Consider the following 23,015-nt stretch of genomic DNA (forward strand, 5'->3'; position numbering starts at 1 on the left):
TCATTTATTGTTTACTTCAGAAATTCTCACCTGTATTTACAACTGTATATTCTCACTCTGCCTTCAGTGACAGGTCCAGGGCTATGCACTGTTACCTCTGCAGTGTTTATCTGATCTCCTTCATTGGCATATTCAAAAACCAGAACATAGCGACCCACTTGAGGAACATTTATGGTCATCTCTAAATTGACCTGGGTCAAAATAATTGAAAAACAAAAGAAGGAGTTAAACCTTTCACTCCCTTTTCTTGCAGGAAGCTCCCACTTCCTGCTCTTTTCACTGATCAGCTTTAGTCCAGGGCCAGTCCTGCAGTATCTCAACAGAAGACACCCAGCAGAATGCAAGCAACAGTTATAAAAATCACTTTGTCCTCTAATAAGAGTCAAACAAGTTCAAGAAACACTTGCCAATTATACCAGTTCTAGGAATGTTGTAAAATAACCCTGGGAAATTACTCTATTATTATTTCTCTTCTCCCCAGCAGAAAGAGATGTTATGATGCTAAATAATTGTCACCATCTCTAAGCTATCCTTAACCATATACAAAAACTGAGTTTAACTTCTCCACTGAAAAATTACTTCTAGGAACACAAAATTCCTACTATAGCAATGCTGTATTTTGATTCCCTACAAAGAGTGAAAGCATGTTCTCCAGCAAAAAATAACACTTTGTAGCATCAAGGTTTTCTTTTAGGTTACTTGCACAAGGTGGTTAACATAATATTTGATGCAAAATACTTCTAAGTAGCTAAGTACTGTGGTTAGAAAGGTTTTGCTTCAGTTGACTACATAATTATTTTTAAATTTAAACTGTTTTTCTCAGTATTTCCTTAGGCTACAAACACTTAAACATGTAAATAATTCTGTCAACAGCTCTCTTGACTTCACTGCAATTATTCATTCCAGTAAATTTTGCACATGCATCAGTGATGAAGCACCAGAGCCTGTGGCATGGGAGTATTCTTGCTGTACTTGATATTTTTAAAAGAAATATCCAAGCACAGTAATAGAGGCCACAATCATTTTACATCACTATCACATACTTGATAAAATACCTTACTTTTTGCCAAACACATTTCTAGGAGATCTTCTAATTTCTAAAAAATGTTTCGCTTTCAAAGAACCTACAGCAGTGGCATAATTGCTTCTGCTTGTTTATCAGTAAAGCAAACACTTTACCTAAGTGTAGCTATTTAAGAAAAAAAAGGATTAGTTTAGAGTGATGTATGTATGCCATTTCTGCTGACAAATCATGACATTTCTTCTGAACAAACCAGTATGCCTAAAGGAGAAGGATTTTTGTTTAATGAAATGCTTTTGCCAGAGTAGAATGTCCACTCCAGTCACAGTTATAAATCTGCCTACACTGATACTTTTACATAGTTTTGTGTAAAATGCAGACCTTGGTGCAGAGTCAGTTTTAGGGACGTGTTAAGATCTGAAAATCCTGAGCTGTAAATCTGCAACGACTTTAGTCTGGTAGGTTTATAGTCAACAGCACAGATGGGAGTGCAATTAGCAGGCAGGAATCTGACCTCTCTTCCACTGATTTGGGCCATCACAGGCTGACTGGGAGCTGGCTGTCGCACAGGTATTCTTCTGGATTCTCCCCCGTGTCTGAAATGCACTGCCTCTGAACCAAGGACACAGGAAAATCCGCCCAGAGGCAAATGCTGATAGAGCAAGCAGCTTACATACACACACACACACAAAAAATAAAACAACAAACAAAACACAGGATTATTATTGTTTTCAAGTGCAGCAGGATGATGACAAAATAAAGCAAGGCACTGGTTTATGCTGTAGCTTATCTACTGACTGTTCTGCCGAAGCAGGCGCGGGATGTGTGCAAGGCTCTGTAACTGGGATCTGCAACAGGGATGCCTCGTAGTAATCACTAGGTAACAGCACCAGATAATCCTAAGAACAAAGAATACAACAAATGCTAAAGCACTCAAACAAAAACCAAAAGAGGTTTTTGCAATGTAACAATGAATGAAACCAACCACATAAACAATTTGTACAGAGGGCATCTGCAAGATGTGGGTTGAGGTTTTTTTCTGTTACTACTTGGGCCAATAACATCAGAATGTGTTTCCTTAACCCTGCAATTTCAGAAAGATGGTATGAAGGCAGCTGCTCTGAGATCAGGGAAACTCTGAAGCCACTCTCCCATCATGTGTTCTACAAGACAGAGCACCGAAGGGAGCTTCCCTGCAGCTCGGTAACACACAGCCAATGCCCGCAGTTTCCATCCATGAGTGCAATCCACAAGCACCCAACTTAACTCTGGGTGACTCCACATAGGAGATTCACATATCCCGGACGACTTGATTAAAATACTCCACGTAACTTATTAAGATGTGCTTCAAAAGCTGGTATCTTTTTGTTCTGCCTTGCTTACTTAAATAAAGTATTAGAGCTTAAGTATAACCACTGTTAATGGGAGAACATGATGGGCTAAGGTAATTAATATATACCTTTCCCAAGGTATTAGTGAAAAAACCCAACACAATAATACTGTCACTTTCAGCAAGAAATATGTTTGCAAGCTCTTTACTAACACTTCATGTGGTATTCCATAAATTTAACATAGCCCCAGGCTTAATGACTAGAGACACTGCTTTTTATCCCTGTACAAAATATGTAAGAATTTCAGTCTGCTGTCTTTGTGATAATACATATTCAAGGTTGTTCATAAATGATCATCTCAAATAATTTCTCTTTCTCTAGCAATTTCTTAGAACTGCTGCTAGGAGATTTTTCAGTTTTTCAGTGAATGAAAGGAGAGAAAACATAGGAGGCTAAAAGCAATCAGAAACTGACCTGCTCATAATGGAGCCCAATTTACAATATTCTTATGAAGGTATTTTTGTCAAGAAACTAAGGCCGTGGCTGAGCTAAGCTCTAGACACATCTGAAATGTAAAAATTACTAATTTTTGTGAGCATTTATGCTTTGTGCTATATGTTAATAATACCTTACAATTTGAAAGTACAGATTCCAGATAGACCTAAAGTCTGTAAGGAGAAGAAAAATCAGAGCAGGAGAGAGAGGAGAAATAAGAAGCAGAAGTGTAATTTTTCATAATTGTATCTACTCCTTTCACTAGTGCTGAATTTCACTTGCTTGCAGGGTTCTTTGTAGCAAACAACTCCAAGCAGTAACTTTATGACAAACATCAAGCAGTTGTTTTCCTCAATTGTTTTCTTACCAAGAGGACTTCCTCTGCCATTATACTGACAGTCCATGTGCCTGGAGCCAGTAAGAAAGGCTCTGTGGAGCTTTTTCCTGGGATTGTGATAAAAGCTGGCTCCTTGCTGGGTGGGAAGACAAACTCTTTGCTCTGAGCAGACCCTGCCAGAAAAAAAACAAGTAAAAAACCTAAGTGACTGTGTAAAATGTCTCAACTTGCTTAGTGAGCTGGACTGATAATTTGGTCCATTAAACTTTGTTTGACAGGAGTTGATCAGTGCTTTTCAGTTAATATGCATTAGCAATACACTTGACCAGACACAGAGCTATGCTGTGAGAGCTAAACAGAGTGGTTGTTGTTTCATTCTTATTACTCTTGAGCAAATTGATACAGAAAAGCAGAGCTCTGCCTCTGTAATGACCAGTTTTGCAATATTCTGAAATGGTCAATTTTTCAGTTTCCCTTTTCATAATTTTCCATTCAACCTCTCTCTGCACTGACTCTCAGCATGTTCAGCTGACACATTTCATGTTCTCAAGTCAAATACTTCAGGTATTGGAGGTTCTCAGTAGCATCTGAGAATCATAGTAGAAATTTTACTTACAGACAGGTAACTTCTAGGCAGAGATGATGGCCAGCTGTGGATGTCCCATCCCTGGCAGTGTTCAAGGCCAAGTTGGATGGGGCTCTGAGCAACCCGATAAAATACCTTACTCTTTGCCCTTGGTGTCTCTGTCCTTGGTAGGGGGTTGGAACTGGACGATCCTTAAGGCCCCTTCCAACCCAGACCATTCTATGACCCTATGTACCACAGAAATATAGCTGTGGTATGCTTTGTGAAATAGGATAAAGTCATGAGGATCAACTGTTGTGAATGTTAAAGGTTTCCTCTTTGAAGACCCTGGACACAGACAAAATCTGGTTCCCAGTCTCCCAATTATTAGAAGCCAGTGATGACCACAAACTTCTGCCACTCTGCTAAATGGTGTTGGTGAAGTCATCAGTTTTGTCTTGAATTTCTAAAAGGATCTATAACTTTACTCCTCTCAGTAAGGCAGGAATAGTAAGGCATAATTCTGCATATAGGCTTGGTATGCCCCTACCATTCAAAGCATATGGAGTACTTATCTTTTATCAGGGCCTGAAAACCATCACATATTTTTGAGGTCTGTAATCAGAACTAACTTGGTAGACTGGGTTCATCATTTTAAACAAATCTTACTCATTGAATGAAGGCAAAAGGTACATTCAAAACTTGAATATTAAAGGGAAGTAAACCAAACAAAGTGTTGCTACCCCTTCTTTAAAAGCTTCATAAAACCCACAGTTCAGAGCTTCCAAGTACAGGACTGAGAGTACTAAGAGTGGCAAATATTTAAAGAAACAAAGGTTGATTACTACTGCATGCAGGGGTTTCATGCAAAAACAGCCACATCAATTACACAGCAAAAATGTACGTGGAGAAGCACAAAAGCACTGACACTGTTAAAACTGATGCCCCTTTTAAGAAACATTAAAGACTTGAAAAGTCTTTAATGCAATGCACCTTGGAAATCCTTCTCTGATCTAACACTCATCTGAGCTGTAGCACTGCTGAGTTACACCTACCTGCTCCAGGCTGAGAGTGACAAGCAGATATGCGGCCAGATAATGTTTTGCCTCCAGGGTTAATATACCTCAGGACAATGCGAAATAAGTAGAGGTTTGATTTTTCCACATTCAAAGTTATCCTCACTTCATTCTGAAAAAAGGAAGTTAATAAACAAAACCAGCCATAAAGTGCTGAATTGAGGAAGAGTTAGAAGCCATGCAAGCACCAGACTAAAGTCCTACAAGAAAAAGACACATGCAGACAAGTATATACTGAAACAGCAATGCTGGTGTATGACAGAGGAAGACAGGGAAGCCTAGTGAGAAAATTAATTCACTTACAAGTATAATTAGTGCCAATATGTTTTCCCTCAGCAACTGAGATCTTCCCTTTAGAGCTTTTTGAGCCCAGGCTGACATAGTGGAGGACTAGGTGGAAGAGCTTAGGGGAAGCCACAGTGATAGGCACAACCACCTCTGGCTGGGAAAAATAAAAAGAAAGGGAAAAAGGAGGAATGGAAAGTACATTACTTGTTACTAGCACCCAGAGAAAGAAAAAACATTTGGCAAAGACAAAAGGCTTGGGCAGCTTACAAAAGAGCACAGAACAAAATCTCCTGTGAAATAAAACTCTTGTTGAATACGAGCTGATCCAGAAGGACACAGAACGGCTGAACTAACATGTGTTAGTGTGATACACCAACAGTATTTTACTGTTATTCCCCCCACTTTTTGCCCCCATAAAGGAGGCATATGGTACCAAGGGCTGTTGATATTCCTGCCTTTCCAAGGCACAGGTCACAGTCATTGATCCTAGTCTGAGATCCCACAGCATGCAGACACCTCAGACTGTCACTGAAACTTCTGATCCTCCACCAGAGCCTATGGTTGCTTCGAGCTACAATACCAGGAATGCTGTCCTTGTCCTGGGGCTGAACTGACACCTCCAGACTCACAAAATTCTCTGTATTCACACAGGCCCATTATTTAGTTTTCAGAAGAACTAAGAGACATGTTAAGGGTCAGTGGTGGATTAGGAAAAAAGGATTGGTGCAATCTCATGGGTTTGGTCTCTTTCTTTCCATCCTAAACCCTAAAGCTCTCCTCACAATCCAGTTCCCACCAATTCACCCATCACAATCCACCTGCTGTCCCTTTCCAAACTACTTGTGGCTCAGTGACTTCCCCACCAGTGTGGTCCACTCTCCTTCCCCAAATGCAAATGTTTTCTCTGTTTCCCAGACCTGAGAACAGAACAACAAGCCTGTACAAAATGCCCCCAGAAAAGAAATGCAAAAAGCAGCTGAATTAGAAAGCAGGCGCTAAGAAATCAAAGATACCGAAGAGTTTCCTTCATTTACAAATATGGAATAATACTGAAAATTCAAAAATTATCTGGGATAAAAAAAAAACCAAAAAAAAACCCCAAGACCAAAACAACAAAAGAAGAATGACTGAAAAATGAAGAACATAAAGGAAATCATTGTGCAACCATTTATGTGCTTTTGTCCCATGCTACTGTGATTCATTAGTCCCTGGACAAATGGAGGCTGGACACGACTACACCAAAGCACTACTCTCAAGATGAGTGAACAAATCCCATTTATTACTCAAATCTACTATTTTAAAATTCTGCTTCATTTGATCAGCAGTTCAATCCAAAGTTGGAAGAGCCCTTCCCAGAGAAATTACGATGACTTTCTACCTGTGATTTAATTATTCCTCAGCTGCTGTTTAGTTTATTTATAGTCTGTCATGAAACTAAAATAAATGTTGCCAATATGCCCCTGTTTACAGCTTCTTTTACTGAACCATACATTTTCCTGTTAGTTGTAATGTGAAGGTATCATTCATAATAAAAGCTGTCATCTCTCTCTTGTTTACCCAATGTAAGTTCAAGTGTAAGATGACTTCAGTTACAGCACTGTGAATTTACTTGAAAATCCTATGGACACAGACTGTCATAGACCTGTGAAATTCAAATTATTTAGCCAAGCATTAATCTTTTGCTGTTCCCACTGTTCTTGGCATGACAAGAATTTCTGCACTTAGTATTATAGACTTTAAAGCTGTAAGTTCCCTCTTTACACAAGCTGTCTCACAAAAAAGCCAACCTCAAAGAATATTTCTGAAGAAGGTGTATTTGCACAAGCAACGTGCAAATGACCTGACAAAAATACCGACGCTCACTAATCCAAACAGCAACGTAGTGCCAAAGGGTTTGGAATACTCAGATCCTGTCCTTTATTCTGTTTTTTTTCCATGACCTTCTACACACATAGCAGTATTATAAAGACATATGTGCCATGCACTTTTGTTTTCATTTTCACCCCAAAGTCTTGAGTGAAATACCAGCTTACTTGTATAGAGGACATCTGCGCATATCCTCTCCAACTGAAGCTAGGAAATTCCCGAGGATCATAGCCAAACCGAATTTTCCCTCCTTGGAGAGTAGCACCATCTTCAATCTCAAACTTCATGTGGTGCAGATCAGGAAAAAAATAGGTTTTTTCAGGCCTTTCAGGGAGGAAAAAAACCCACAAAAAAATCAGCAAAGAATTTCCAGTCATTCATGATCTGCACCTAAAGGCAAAAAGCAGTGGAAGGAAGGTGATCTACTGATGACTGAGGAATTCTGCCAGCAGCTCATAGATTCAAGACAGCTGGTAAGGGGAATGCAATGCGAATTTTCTTTCCAGGAGCTTTTACAGCTTTCATATGAAAGCATATACTTTTATATGCATATAAACAACTCTTGATAGATATATAGATACATATGCAGTATTACTGCAGAACTCGTATTGGTTATTTAAGGAAACAAGTCAGAAAATCTTACTAAAATACAGGAAGGAAACTGCCCAGGAAAACTAGTATCAGTAACCAGTGCAGTTTACCAAGTTACTTATCAACAAATCCCAAAAGGAAGTATAAGAAGGGGCTCATGGGCAGTTTGGACAGAGCTGTGCTGAAGCAGCCAGGAGCTGCAGCTGGACTCACTCCCGGCAGGTCGTGCCCACGACGTGCGCCCTGCAGTGGCAGCTGCCCGAGGGCTGGGAACAGGCTGGGCCGAGGGATCCTCCAACGTCACACCTGCAGCCTGGCAGGCCCACAGCAGAGGCCAAGCAGACAGAGAGTGATAAAAGTGATCAGAAAACACACCACGGCCTCACCTAACTAAACACCATTAATGACTCGTTTCCTTCTCCCAGAGCCCTTCAGACTGTTTCAAACATAATACACGTGCAGAAGCTGCAATTATTTTGCTCTTCCCCTTTTTGTGTCTGTTTTCTTTTTAATTTCTTCTTAGAATGTGGCAAAAGTCACTTTGTAAAAAACACTCAAATAAGAGACCCTGCCACATTGCTAAATGTAGGGCTGCAGTTTTGCAGAACTGCTATTCAAACTATTTCCTAGCGAGTCAGAAATTCTACAGCGATATCACAAAGAATAATTATTAAAAAAACTCACAAACAACAAAATCTAAAACCTAACTTACAAAAATTGCGAGATCTTAATTTTTCGAAGTCTAGTACCCTAGTATTTAATCTGACAAAACTGCAATGTATGTGTTCATATAATACACATATTTTCAACTGACACTGAACAACAATACTGAATTACTTTCTACAGGAGACAGGGCTAGTGTCACAAACTAAAGGACACCTCTAGTAATGAGGTATAATATGCTGTACTAAGGAACAAGTATGTCAAGGCTAAAAATTTCAAGCTGGATTGAAAGGCTGAGTGCTCCTTAAAAAGATTTATGTCATAGTTTAAAAGCACAAAATGTCTGGGAAGCACAGTGGTAACATTTGTCTTGTTCCTTCTCCTGCTGAAAGGCAAAAGAGGAGTCACAAGCAAGGTTACAGCACCAGCACCAGTGCAAAATGCTGTGCACCTCAGTCATTCAAACATCCCCATTCTAAAAGTACAGCCTAGGGAATTCTAAAGACTCCTGTGCTAAGTGCAAATGTTCCACTAGATATGTCTTTTATTCATTTTACCTTGGCAGCCAAAATAATTCTTTTCTTCAAGAGCATAATAACCAGCTTCACAAGTATCACAGGAATCTCCACAAACATTAGATTTGCAGTAGCAATGCCCATTTTCCTGTGAAGAAAATAAATTTCATCAAAAATGTTTCCAAAACTTTAATCTCTCAATACTCTGAATTCCCTCTAATTCTAAAGAGGAAAAACCTTCTAACTGAAAAAAAAAACAACCAAAATCAAAACCCAACAAAACACAAAACAAAACCAAAAACAACAACAACAAAAATCCCACCAAATCAAATCAAACCAAACCAACAAAAAAAGAAAAAGAAAAAAACCCCATAAAAACCAAAAATCATTATCTGGACATTATTTCTGTCACTTATCATCTTCAGAAACAGACTAGAAAATACATAAACTCAAGATGAAAATAATTTTTTAAAAACTTTATACATCCCTTGGATGTGTAAAATTGATTCTTTGATGTATAAAACTAGCTATTTTATGTTCAAAAGCAATAAACAGTACTAAGATTTCTACCTTAGAAAATGTTACAGTAATTTATCTTTACAATAATGAATATAATTAGTATTTTTCTTTTAATTTCACTTTACCTGCTGACATTCTCCAACTCCACTTAGTGTTCCACTCACATCACACTGGCATGCTGCACACATGAAATAAAAAGACACCTGCATTTCATCTTTTCATGATACTTTACAGGGAAAAATCCCACCACCCTGAATCTGCAATTTTGAGTCAATGTGCCACAAGGTGGATTTTATTCTGGAAGGTTCAGAACAGCAGACAAGAAACTGGTATGAGGTGAGAAGAAAAAGAGAAGGAGAAAGAATGAGGACTTCTAAGTATGTGTGATTTAGTAGTGTATTTTAAAGTGATTTAACTTGTATTTGACAAAAAAACCAGTATTGAGTTTGAATTTGTCTTCTTTCTTAGAAACATTCAGACAACTGATACAAAACAGAGTCTTCCAGCCTGACTGGCACCTTCTATTCTGCAGTACTACTCTGGGGCCAAACCAACTCTCCATATGAAATAGAAGTGGAGAAAGTATTGCAGGGAGGAACTATGCTGACCCAGAAGTTTGGAGAAACCCAGTATTGACTCTGTGACTGAAAGCAGAGAATTACATGGAAAGTGCAGTACTTAATATTTGAGGAGTTGTTTCCTATTTAGAGATCTAAAGTAAAAAATGCAGTGATACCATTATCAGGTCTAAAGCTACTCATCCTAATTGGTTGTTGTGGTGGAATCTGTTCCAAAAGAAACAGCTGGAGAGAACCTGTAAAGATTTTTTTTAATCTTTACCCTTTTTAATTTTAATTAATTATTATTATCTGCATGAAAAACACAAACTCCCTGTTGGAAAACATTGACAATCACAGGTTACTATACAGATATAACAGCTTTGGCACACCCTGATGCCACAAGAAGCATTTACACTCCAAGTTAGGAAATAATAAAAAGTATTATAAATATTTTATATTACTTTATATTATATTTTAAATATTAAAAATATAATAATAAAAAACAGTTTTTCTCTCAGAACAATGAGAAAAATTCTGATTTCAGGTAAAAATCCTGTGTCGCTCCAGTAGATCTGCAATAGGGCCATATGAGGTGAACATCACTGTAACTTCAGAGCACACCCTGGTTCAGCACTAGGCAAACACCCATGAAATCATGGCCTGGTTTCTGAAAGTAACTGCTGGTATCATGAGTGATTTGGTGCTACCATTAAGCAGCATGAGAAACACGCTGTTAACAAGAGTTTAGTTAAAGTCACAAAGAGCACCAGTGTAAGAGAATAAAGATGACTACATTTCATATGCCAGAGAAATATGCCATGAAGCCAATACCTGTACATCCCTCGGGGTTTTCTTTGGCCAGGTTCCAGTACAAGGGTTTGCATTTGCTGCAGGTAGGACCTTCAACATGCTGGAGACATTGACAATATCCCTAACAACAGAAAGGAGCTAATATGGGTTCACCTGCTTCATAAAAAACTAACTGCTCTTTCCTACTAAGAAAAACCTAATACTGTTAAGAGCTCATGCAGTTGACTGACTTTTACAGATACATGGATCTCAGGCTGATTCAGACATCTTAGATTTTTCTGTCTCATACTATCAGCACAGGATTTTTCCACCCTGCATATTTTTTATGTATCTAATTTATTCTCAGGGTCCCAAAGCGTGTTCTTTCGAATTCTTTTATAGCCTTATTAGAACTGGGACTAGAAAGTTAATACTAGAAAGTATTAACTGTTTTGCACAAAGAATAAACTCCATTTTTCCTTAAAAATACTAATTCATTTTCATATTTCATCTTTTCTTTATTGGTGGAAGACACACATAGCTCCATACAGAAGCCTACATAGGTACCCCTACCATCCATCAGACTCACCCTCCAGCAAAGATCATGGTCTTTGCTACACATTTAACAATGCCTGTAATTTCTGGTAATATGCAACTACTAATAACCACTATCGTATTTATAGCAATAATAGTGGAACAGCAACAAAGATGCAATGATTTTTCAAGAATAATTTGATGCTGAAATGCCGCCTGCAACCTAGACAGTCTTTGAGACATGCATAGGCTTGTATCTTCATATACATGATAGTGTTAAGAGTGTACCAAAAAGACATAAACAGTATGTATGTTCTATATATAAAAGATAAAAAAACCCCATCCTTGACAAGGTTTTGCACTGATATGATCAAAGAACAAAACACAAAGCTTATTTCCACTCCTATTCCTCAAACAAGCTCGTGCAGCTCTTTTAGAGTCTAAGAGCAGGCTTGAGCAATGAGCTGGATGTGTTCAGCAAAGGCACAGGAGTGATTAACATGCACTGTTAGCTGCAGTGGCAGAATACTTACAAAGTGAGAGCCAACGCTACCTGCAGGGTCACACTCGCTGTTGACACCTTTATAAAACAGACACATTGAAAGATCTTTTGAAAACAGAGCTGTGGAATGTAGCAGAGCAGAAGCACAATGTAGCAGGTGTGAGCTTGAAAGGGCTTTTTAATAGGGTTACCTTGTAGAGACTCAAATATTTTAAACTCCAAGGCAGCAGAAGCCTTTAATAATGATTTTTTAAATGTGTATTTAGCCTGATCTATAATATTTGGGTTTGTATACAAAGCAGTCACTTGGAAAAATAGAACACTAACCTATGGACCTGACAGATATTTTCTTTAATTTCCTGTCCCATCAAAATGGAGATCTTTTAAATTGAAATATATTTGAGAAGTTTTATTTTTTTCTTCCATATTGCAGAAATAGGAAAGAAACCCCTGGTAAACGCAGGGAAGGCTTTTACTCACGCAGGCAGTTGGGATAGCTGTAATATCCTGGAGCACACTGGTCACATCTCAGCCCAGCATAGTTACTACGGCACCAACACTGCCCTCCAGGACCACAGGTATTCCCCAGTGAGCCAACACCATCACAACTGCATTCTGCAGGGAGAAAAAAAAAATAACAGGTATGTGTCTAAATCTAGAACCTCCCAAAAAACTTACCTTTGAATGTAAATCAATAATTTACGTTCAGAAAACCAGACAAACCATAATTTTACCACCAAAAATAAATATCCCAATACAGACAGTTATTCTGCAATTGTCTCCTCAACCACTGATAATCTTGGTTCCTGCAGTTCTGTAATGCACAGCTAAGAGATTCAGTTTGATGCCTTGCACAACACATGTAAGGGACATAAATCCATCTTACATTTGGGAAGAATGTCACATGACAGAAATGACACTTCAGAAAATCTTCAAAAATATACTCAAAGCATGTTGTCAACTGTAACGGCGAACTTCTCATGGAGTTATCTTTACAATAACCAATTTAATTAATAATAGTTACCACTATTTTGGGCTAACAGCTAAAGACAAGACCTGCTATTTTCTTGAGATGATGCTGGGATGTTCCACAGGGTCACACTTCACAGGTACAGGAATGGGACCCCATGTGGGCATCCCAGCTGTCCCAGGTACAAGATGAAGTGCAGTAGTTAACCACTTAGATGTTATGACTCGCAGAAATAGCTCACTAACAGAAATACAAACACTGCCTTCCTGTTACATGTTCATGTTTCTGGTTCCCCCTTTTCGTTCCTCTTTCTGCTGCAGTCAAAAACATCTGACTTTGCTGTGTTTACTTTAAAGTTGCTTGGAAAGCCACAGAGCTTGCTAGGAAGTTAGTGTAAGAGAAATACAAACACTGAAGCTTCCATGAACAACACCTACACTAGAGTCCCCCATCACTTGACTATTACATTGCATTCTCTCCTAATTTTAGTATTAAGTGTTTTGTTTAAAGGCTTTGTTTTGATAGCATTTTTTTTGAATAAAGCTTCTATTGAGCTCAACAAGTCAAGACCAGAGAGATTAGTTCTAGTCCCAGCTGCCCAAAAATATAGATGTGTCTCCCTTTTGAAGATGTCAATTCCTTACATGAGTAGCAGACTGGGGTGTTCTCTTTCTCCCACAGCTTGCAGCATGCTGTGTTAATTTATGTTTAAACCCATGGCAGCTCATTTTAACTGAACAAACTGTGAAGTGCAGCAGTTCTGAGTAATCCCACTGACTGTGTTTTCAACTATTTTTATCTGTCTTTTACAATTTGTTTTTGCATGCTCTTTTAAGCTTTTATGTCTCTTTTCAGCTTTTGGTGTTCAAAGATCAAACACATTCAATACGGGCTTGATTTGCTTTAAGATCGCTACTTGATTTTGCTCTCGGAAAAAAAAAAAAGTTATTTTAAAACCACTGAAGAGTGTGTACCAATGCAGAATCCTGATTTTATGTTTTTCATTAAAAATGTTGATCTACTCCAGACCATAAAACCCACAATCATGTGGTGTTTCCTTATTCCACCCATTGTGTTTGGTAACACAACCCAGTCTGTCTTTGCAAGGTGCCACAGTTTAACCCCAGCTGGCAAATAGGTACACAGAGTCACTCACACCCCACCCATGGGATGGGGGGAAGAATTGGGAAAACACAGGTAAAACACAGCACTGTACACAGTATTAGGAATAAAATTAACTCTACCCCAGCTGAAACCAGGGCATGAGGGCATAAGAATTCTGCTGTTCCCTTACAGGAGATAAACAACTGTCTAAGCCCAAAGAAAGAAGACTGACATAGCCAACAGCCAAAAATAACACGAGCAAAAGCAAAATCATAAGCAAAAGCAAATCATAATGTTATACATAAATCTTGTTAAACAGTACAGGAAAGCATATTCCAGAACTCTGCAATATTCTATATCCTTTCTCAATGAAAAAATCACTTAAGGATTTAGGGCCCCCTCTCTCATTCACTTTAAAGGCAGACAAAACCTAGAGCCAAGTAGGACTCGATGGGAGTCCTCATACGCACACAAGACCATTGTGATACTCCAAAGTTATACTCCATTAATTTCTTTATCCTGTAAAAAACAGGCTAATCCTCGGTGGGAAACTCCACAGAGATCTTTCATGTTTCATGCCTAGGTGGACACAGGTTGGGTTAGTTCCTGTCAGATGATCTTAAAACAATGAGAAATCACCTTGAAGGGCAAAATCAGAGCTTCAGGTTTTCAGATTTGCAGTTCACACCTTTTACAAGGTACCAAACTTTGGTACCAAACAAGGTACCAAAGACTCTCTGCAAAAGCAGACCAGTGCTTCACAGTTCTGCCATGCTGCTTCCTCAGCAGTCAAGTGTGCCCTGTTGCTGTGGGTCTCCATGTGAGAATAGCTCTCAAATGCTTTGGTTATTAGTAAGACAGCTTTGCTGATTGAGGGTACATCAAACTGTCTGACCATGAGGGGAAGAAAGGCCTGAAATTGGAGAATTAAAATATATGAGGATTTCAGTGAAGAGCACAAGAAGGAGTTGCCCATTTGCTGCTGTGACCACTGCTTTGGCTGCTGGCCTGGAAAGCACTGCTGTCTGCCTTTTCAGGGCCCTGTCTGATGCTGTACACGCAATCAGCAGCCTTACCTTGACAGGCAGGGAACGAGTGGTGGCCCGGCTGGCAGCTGTCACACTGAAGTCCAGCGACCCCTGGGCGACAAAGACACCTCCCAAGAAAGTCGCAGACTTCGGGCTGGGTACCCAGCAAGTTACATTCACACACTGCCAACGAGAAAAGACATTTCAGAGGCAGCCTCTCCACAGGCTCTCTTCTTTTATCTTTCTTGAAATAAAAATACATTTGAAAAAAGAGCAGTAAAAGCAACTCCCTGCTCCCTGATATGCAACAGGATGACAATTTTCCCATCAGATTTATATGGATTCATAACAGCTTTTATTGATTGCTCACATCTGTAACAATTCAGGAACAAGGAAAACATTAATGAAAGAGCAGTGAATCTTGCTCAAAGTTCAATTATTGGTGTCAAAGCACTACACTTGGCCTGGCCCCACAGAGAGCCTGATTTATCAATCCCAAGTGGTTTGCCAACTATTGAAAGTAGTTCCATCGCTTCTGGGACTGAAGCGAAACAATTTATGGTTTAGATTTACAGCCTCAGGTTGGAGTGGTCAATAAATTGCCTAAAAAGACAGTAAAGTGACAGCTATTAAAATTCAAAATCAGTCAGTTTTCTAGAGTTGATTAGATGGGGTAGCTTGGTGCATCAAAGTGAGGTTGCAAACTTATATAAAACACACTTTTTAAAAAAAAAAATCCCAAGATTAAACCAGAAATATTTCCAAAGTTATTCTAAGTTTAATCAATGTTACTAAATCCAAACACAAACTAGTGTCTGGCAGCTGCATCAAACAGTAGACAGCAACCAAGGAAACAGGGGCATTTTTAGATCAGAATCTCCCCTCATCACATTATTCTTCTTTGATTTGTGTGAGTTCTGGGAGAGCCTGTTATGAATACATCTCCATGGCAAAATAACTTCGTTCTTCAGTATAAAACTTGGAGATTTGGTGTTTTGGATATGCTTGCCAAAAGGGAGTGTTTGGCTTACCCAGGCAGAAGGGGTACTGAAAATAGCCAGCTGCACAGCTGTCACAGGAAAAACCCCCAAATCCAGTTCGACATCTGCACTGCCCGGTACTTCCATCACAGTCACCGCCCAGCACTCCTGCACCGTGGCACTGGCATGCTGAAGAGCACATTTGTAAAGAAAACATTTGCAGTATTATGATCTTAAAGTTCTTATTTCCCTTGGAAGCCAAAGGTTGGCATTTATCCTGGAGCACAGGCTCCAAGTGCCAAAGAAACGATGTCACTTACGCAGACACTGGGGGCCAAAATACCCTGGTTTGCAGCCTCCTTCTAGTTAAAACAGGAAGGGAAAAGAAAAAACAAAGTTACTGCACATAATCCCCAAATTCCTTGTAATTTTGCAGAGAAAAATAGATCAGTACTTCATAAATACTACTCCTGAACAAAAAATACCCTATCTGTATGAGCCTTACATGCAAAATCTCATTCAAAAAGCCACAATCTGTAATTGTGCTTAGTCTTACAGCACAAATTTACAACTTCTACTGAAACTTCCACATAGAGGCAGCTGCCTTTCTTATGCCTTCAAATTCAGATGCTGCGCATTGAAAGTGTAAAGAGCTCAAGATCTGTTTTCTCCTGTTATATTTATTCACTTTCCTTTGGAGTTTTTTTCTTCTTCCTTTTAGAAGTTTGTGAGAGAAGGGGATATGCAACAGAGCATACCCAGAGGCCTACCAGGGCAATTATTTTGGATGCTGTATGAAGGTGAAGTGCATTATAAGTATGTGATTAAGTGCTAGCTGTGATAATGTCTCCATAGCACAGTACGATAATATAGGCTAAAAAATATAAGCCCACCAAGGGAATCACTGTATGGATTTCAGGCAGCTTTGCAGTGGCCTAAACAAGAAATACGAAGTTTTCTTAGAAATCAAAGTCCTTCACTGCCAAGGGCAACGTACAATTTGCCAGGTGAGAGAGGACAGTCCAGAGGCAGAGGCCAGTTAATCTTAAGAAAGAGATTTACACCACAAAGCAGTGGTTGTCATGTTAGAAAGTTTTACATGTCAGAAAGTCTTGATGGATTTGTTCTTAAGTGCACCAAACAAGATGGTCACCCCCTCCTGCGGATGTTTGCCGGAGGTTGGCTGAAATTATTTTGATCCATAACTCTTTCTGGAGCTAGCCCACTAAACTATTTGGCATAAACATGACAATTGGATGAACTTCTGGCAAGAACAAAGGTTCTCTTGAAAGATAAATACCAACAGAGGCAAAATTACTATCTAAAAATCAACCTAATGATTCTATGACTCTACAAAAGAGCAGGCAGGACTGAAACAGTGAAAAATAGCAAGATGGGGAAAAACAGTGAAATGGAGAAAAACCATCAAGAACTTGCCTATTATGTCACCAGCCACTTCATCTCTTGGAATTGAAGAAGTGGGAGGATATACAGGATTATCTTTAAAACAAAAGGAATAATGAGAAGCATTTGAAACAAACACATTAATTTCATTAAAAATCATGACAAACAATGAAGTCATCTACTGTCAATACAGAGACCATGATATTCATATGACTCTAGTAACCAACTTCAGCTTAGTTTTCTTTAGTTTTCTTAGGAGAGAGGTAAGAGACATGGCACTTTTGATTCCCAATTCAGATACAAAGTTCCGTTCTCAAAAAGCAGTATGAAAGGCCAGACACCATTTGGAAATGCCACCAGATTGCTTCCCTGCTCCCTATCCTTCTGTACGGAAAGCTTTCTTCCACTAGACAGCGTTGTGAGAATTATCAAAGGATCTTCATATTTATTTCCTGCTTCCAGCTGAAGGTCCATCTCCTTCTATGTGGCATTACCACCTGCTACATGAACTGCCATCATTTATGGCATGTACATTTTAGGAGCTTTTATCTGAGAGTCCTCCAGATTGCTGGATTATCTTTCCCATTCTTAAACATTCTTGCATTGAGATGGGATCCAAGTCAAGGAGCTACAAACATCAGCGGGACTTAGATCAATGTCTACCTAGCTTAACTAATTTAAAAATGTCAGATTTCAATCAAGAAGATCTATGACATGTGATAGTTCTAGAATGCAGTGTACAATGTTCTATCCAGCCATTGAATTCAAACAACATTCAGTTTTCACAGGGTTTTATTTTTTCATTTGTTTTGTATTGTTTTCCCTCTTCTTGTATTTCTATTGTGGTACCTCTCTTCTAGTCAGACCTCAGATCTTGTCCCAGATCAACACTTGTTTTTTATCAGCTGTCAGAAACACACATCTTTTTCCTGAAGGCACAAAACATCCCACTGATGCATTTCTGCAATCTTTTCATCGGGTCAGAAGCTTTTACGCAGGAATCCTGATGCTACATTTTCCTATCAGTTATTTTACATGTTATTTTTGAAAATTTGAAAGCATTGTTTATCAGAGATGCAAGTTCCAAGTCCTAGGAGGTGTCAAGGAGAACACAGACCCATTTTCACCCCTCTCTGTCATTACAGTCATGTTCTAGTTCTCTGTGCAGGTGGTCTTTATCCCTAAAAATCCTGACACATGTTTGAGCAATTTGTTCAGGGCTTGAGGACTGGAGTTCACAGCTCACTGGCTGTAAACTTGATGTCTCAAATGACTTCAGAATTGTGAGAATGCAGCACAATCTCTGTTTTTCAAGTCAATATCATTTTGTTAAATAAACCCAACTCTCTCAGTATTATAACAACTGATTTATCAGAACAGATCAACATGTGAATCTGAAATACCAGATGTTTTTTAACCAAGTCAAGAGCAATGAACACCATTAATTCTTTAATGCACATTTCAAATACAGAAAAAGAGGCAATTTTACTTGCATACTTACAGACACAAAATGGATAACCATAGAATCCATCAGTGCAGCGTTCACAGTGGTCTCCCTGGAAATTCTGCTTACAGAAGCAGCGGCCAGACCCCTCCTCACAGCCGTCTGCATGCTCCAAGTTACAACTGCAGGCTAAGTAAAAGTACCAGCAATTAGGCACTCCTTGGAAAATAATCAATTTGCCTTCTACAGCAGTACACAATGGCATTGCAACAACAAACCTGCAGATGTGAATGACTCATTATTTAATGAATTAACACTTCCCAAGTACTTACATATCACCAATACATCCCTTAAAAGCAAAACTCATGTTAGTTTCTTAGAGAGTTGAGGAGTTTTAAATTCTAAAAGCTGCACGTTGTTCCTCCACAGCACTGCAGCAATTTTTCTGTGGCAACCACTCATCTCTTCCCATGGTCTAGGCTAAGCATCACCCCATTCACTTTCATTTACACACTACATGCAACACTAGGACCACAACTCTGCTGACATCTCCCTCCTTTCAATCCCCAAACACAACTGTAGTTTCCTCCTACCTGTCACATGGCTCCTTCAGCCTGTTTACAATCCAACACTTTCGTCCTACCTATACTCAGTTCTGTTTAAAAAGTCCTATTAGAAATTACCCTATTGCATCACTTATGAGTTGATGGGCTCAGCACTGCATAAGATCAGAGTAGTGATCCTTGTGACCTCTTGAGCTACAGAATAAAATTTTCAATTGACCAAGGGATAGCTCACATGTACATCAAAGAGCTAAGAGAAACAAGATCATGAGGACAGGAGATAAGAATGGCTTCCTAGGGGTCCTGAGATCCTCCTTACTGTGGGATGTGTAGCAGCATCCCAGGTTTCCATGATCCTATCTCCTCTGTACCCTTTTATAGCCTATTATCTCTCTTTCTGCTGTTCTGAATATGCTCCTATGACACATAAATTGAGAAAAATATAATTTAAAAGGTTTAAAGCAACACAGAAAATAATTTGTAGCTATTCTCCAACATCTTTTGCCCACTCTTTCATTTCCTGCTCCCCAAAAGACGCATCCTATGCCTTGATTATAAGCCCAAACCCCTCAAGCCACCAGGAGAAGGTCCAGGAGAAGGACTCACGTATACAACCATCGGGAGCTCTCACTGGAACACCGTAAGGACGATAGTAACCTTTTGCACACTTCTCACAGTTAATCCCAGCCGTGTTATGCTGTGCAAAATAAAACAAAAGGATAGTACAAGATAAAGAGAGGAACTTGGAAGAATTAAGAAATGATAACACCCTTTACACTGTATATACAGCTAAGAAGGGGGAAAAAGGAATATGACTGCAATAAGAATCAATCATCATGTGGTGTTCTTTAACCACCTGTTCTCTACAGGGTTCTGAATCATGGTATTCTCACATAAAGCAGCTGATTTTTGTCTTTAAAGCACAATAAACCCCTCCTCCCATTAAACAAAATATTTGGAAAAATATCTCTTTATATCATAAAATTTCTCTTTTTAGGCTACTTTCTTAGCACCATGTATATATTGCTCAAGAGACTGCATCATGAGTTTTTTCCTATACTATATATTAATTTTCTGAATACCTTGTGTCTAAGATCAGCAATACCAAAAGAAACCAAAAACTGAACAGTCCAGCCAGCACAAGATAGGTTTCCACTAGAAAAGTGTATGTCTCTATAAATATGTGCTTTAGGCATACTAGGAAAAAAAATCCTAAGTAATTTGAACTACAGCAGTGATGGCAAGTACAAGTTGAGTAAATCATGGTCGTGAAGCACCCTGATGATCTCATGGACATGAGAGCCAGGGAACCAGAGCAGGAAGCTCTGCCCTGGAGCAACCAAAACATTTCCCCCAGCTCCCACTCCCTGTTTAGTTCCTCCTTAGGAGTTTTGCAATTCAGGGCTGAGCAGGGACAAGCATTTCCTGGATGGACTGGTGAGCAGTTCAAGAGCAGGGCACTCAGGACTCTCCATGTCCTTCAGTGACTACCGGAGCTCACTCCAGTGGCTCATCAGTGGCCCCAGCTGAGACAGAGCTTCGGGAAGATGCTAGAAGGACAATGCAGCAGGGTGCAAATAATCCAGAAGTTATTTTGAATGTATGAAAGACAAGCAAACAAGACAAATAGCAGAATTACAGTTCTGGACTTTGAAAAGCAGACTTGTCCTTGCTCAGAGAGCTGCTTGACAAGATCCTGTGTGAAAGTGACCCAGGTGGGAAAGGGGACCTAGAGAGACAGTTGATTCTCATGGACAGCCTCCTTAGAACTAGAACAGTTTTTTCCAACAAGCAAGCAGGGCAGAAGGTCAGCACAGATACACAGTGTTTGATCTCAAACTCAAAAAGAAAGTGCATGGAAGGTGGAAGCAGGGACAGATTACTTGGTGGCAATACAAAGACATTGCCCAAATATGCAATAGTGGAGTTAGGAAAGCCAAAGCTTAGTAGAGTTAAAATTAGCAAGGAAGGTGATGTGCAGAAAGGAAGGTTCCAGGAGTAGAGGAGCAGCAAAAGAAAAGCTAATGGGGGTAGAGGCCCATTTCTGAGTGGGGAAGGAGATCCAGTGAACAAATTTAGAATACAAAGGATTGGGATGTAATGGAACATATCCAGCATAGTTTACTCAGGGCAAAATACTCCCAAATCAACCTCATGGACCTCTGTGATACGATGACAGGTGCTGTGGGCAGACCCACGCAGAAGCACATGACATCCAGGAAGAGGCTGAGATGGTTGGGTTTCTTCAGCATTAAGAAGACAAGAGTGAATTTATTGCTAGCTACAACTACCATATCAGAGAATACAAAGGGGATGGCCACAGACTCCTATTGGAGGTGCACAGCAAAAGGATGAGAGGCAACAGGCACAGATTGGAACATGAAAAATTTCAATTAGATACTAGGGAAAAAAATTGTCATGCAGGCAGTCAAACACTGAAACAGACTGCAATGAGTGGTTGTGGCATTCCAGTCTTTGGAGATGTTCAAAGCTTGAAGGAGTGAGTTCCTGAGCAACCTGATCCAATTAGACCTACTCTGAATAGGCCTGCATGATTTCCAGAGCTCTTTTGTCATCATACTCTAAAGAAACAGATTCTATATTTGTATGCAACACTTCAGTTATATCACTTCTTCATTCAGGCATCCATTCCTAAAACTTTTCTTTCCCCTGACACAAACAGAAAAAGTAAATTAAAATTCATGCACTTTGTCAATGAAAAGAAAACACAACAAAAAAAGAGAGCTATAGTTGGATTTATGGTAAACTCATTTAATCCAACTTAACTTCCACCAAAATAATTTCAAACAACATGTATCAGTCATATAACTAGGATTTGTAAATTTAGACTAATTTTGCTATTTTCTGTCTCTGAAACAGTATTAAAAGACATGTTCTTTCATGAACAAAGAGCTGACAGAAAGAACCAACATGGTAAATCTTACTAGACCGCATGAACAAAGTTCTGCACAGAAATGTCAATCGGAAGACAAAGAACATTTCTTCTACTCATGTTAGTAAAAATAACGCCACTCTCTTCTGACTGCCTTTTGGACAATAGCTGATTATATTGTAGCAAGAATATGGAAAACATAGTCTATACTGGATATTTGCCTTTTCTGTTGCTTAAATACAGCTATATTTTAAAATATACGACATCGTAATACATAAATCATGATGCATAGATTTCACAGGAACATAGAATGGATTATAATTTTCCTGTAATGCAAAATTCTGGTCAGCTACTTGTCATACATCAGATGACTTGACAACAAAAGGAAGACAGACTTCCAAGTAAGTCTGGATTTATTTAACCATGAGATCTCTGATGAATGACTCAGGTTATAAGGGACCTCAGGAGGTCAAGTAGTTCACTCCTGCTACAAGCAGAGAAAAGACTAAGATTAGATCTTTATCAGAGTCTTATTTGATCTTTCCTCATAGTCACTGCCAGAGTAGAACAAAATCAGAATGAAAGAAATGCTTGTCCTTTCCAAGAATGTGCTATCCACTTATGACAGATACAGTGTAAAGTCTCTGATTCCAAATTCACAACTTTTGATTCAATCCAATGGAGCCTCTAAGATAGTTATGGAGCTCATCCCCTCAGTTTTCAGGGGAAACTGAGGGAATGACTTTGGTTGGCATGGAGGGGGAAGGTGCCTAATGGCCACTTTCCTCTACCTAAGGCATCTCTCCTCTACACAAAAGACAGAACCAACTCTTCTCACGCAAGCACAGCACAAGCCCAAAAGCCAACTATCACAAGTGGGGAAATTCCTGCTCAACAGGAGTGTGATTAAGTGCTGTTAAAGATTACCCAGAGTGTGTGTAAAGTGCATCGTCAGAAATTTGCAGAATTCAACTGGG

The 23,015-nt window shown here is 39.2% G+C and overlaps 1 protein-coding gene across 1 annotated transcript in view; it reads right to left on the reverse strand.

Moving 5' to 3' along the window:
- LAMA3 (laminin subunit alpha 3) overlaps positions 1 to 23,015 on the reverse strand; it is a 108,653-nt gene that overhangs the window by 59,977 nt on the left and 25,661 nt on the right. The window contains exons 9-26 of the mRNA XM_063395366.1: positions 19,752 to 19,842; positions 18,640 to 18,771; positions 17,172 to 17,234; positions 16,055 to 16,096; positions 15,786 to 15,923; positions 14,803 to 14,937; positions 12,133 to 12,267; positions 11,684 to 11,730; positions 10,659 to 10,758; positions 9,393 to 9,445; positions 8,791 to 8,896; positions 7,784 to 7,883; positions 7,147 to 7,303; positions 5,129 to 5,267; positions 3,215 to 3,357; positions 1,820 to 1,920; positions 1,536 to 1,689; positions 31 to 191 (exon numbers count right to left, since the gene is read on the reverse strand). Coding sequence (XP_063251436.1) covers positions 31 to 191; positions 1,536 to 1,689; positions 1,820 to 1,920; positions 3,215 to 3,357; positions 5,129 to 5,267; positions 7,147 to 7,303; positions 7,784 to 7,883; positions 8,791 to 8,896; positions 9,393 to 9,445; positions 10,659 to 10,758; positions 11,684 to 11,730; positions 12,133 to 12,267; positions 14,803 to 14,937; positions 15,786 to 15,923; positions 16,055 to 16,096; positions 17,172 to 17,234; positions 18,640 to 18,771; positions 19,752 to 19,842 — 1,997 coding nt within the window. The remainder of the gene's footprint in view (positions 1 to 30; positions 192 to 1,535; positions 1,690 to 1,819; positions 1,921 to 3,214; positions 3,358 to 5,128; positions 5,268 to 7,146; positions 7,304 to 7,783; positions 7,884 to 8,790; positions 8,897 to 9,392; positions 9,446 to 10,658; positions 10,759 to 11,683; positions 11,731 to 12,132; positions 12,268 to 14,802; positions 14,938 to 15,785; positions 15,924 to 16,054; positions 16,097 to 17,171; positions 17,235 to 18,639; positions 18,772 to 19,751; positions 19,843 to 23,015) is intronic.

This window comes from Prinia subflava, chromosome 1 (assembly GCF_021018805.1).
Source record: "Prinia subflava isolate CZ2003 ecotype Zambia chromosome 1, Cam_Psub_1.2, whole genome shotgun sequence".
NCBI lineage: Eukaryota > Metazoa > Chordata > Aves > Passeriformes > Cisticolidae > Prinia > Prinia subflava.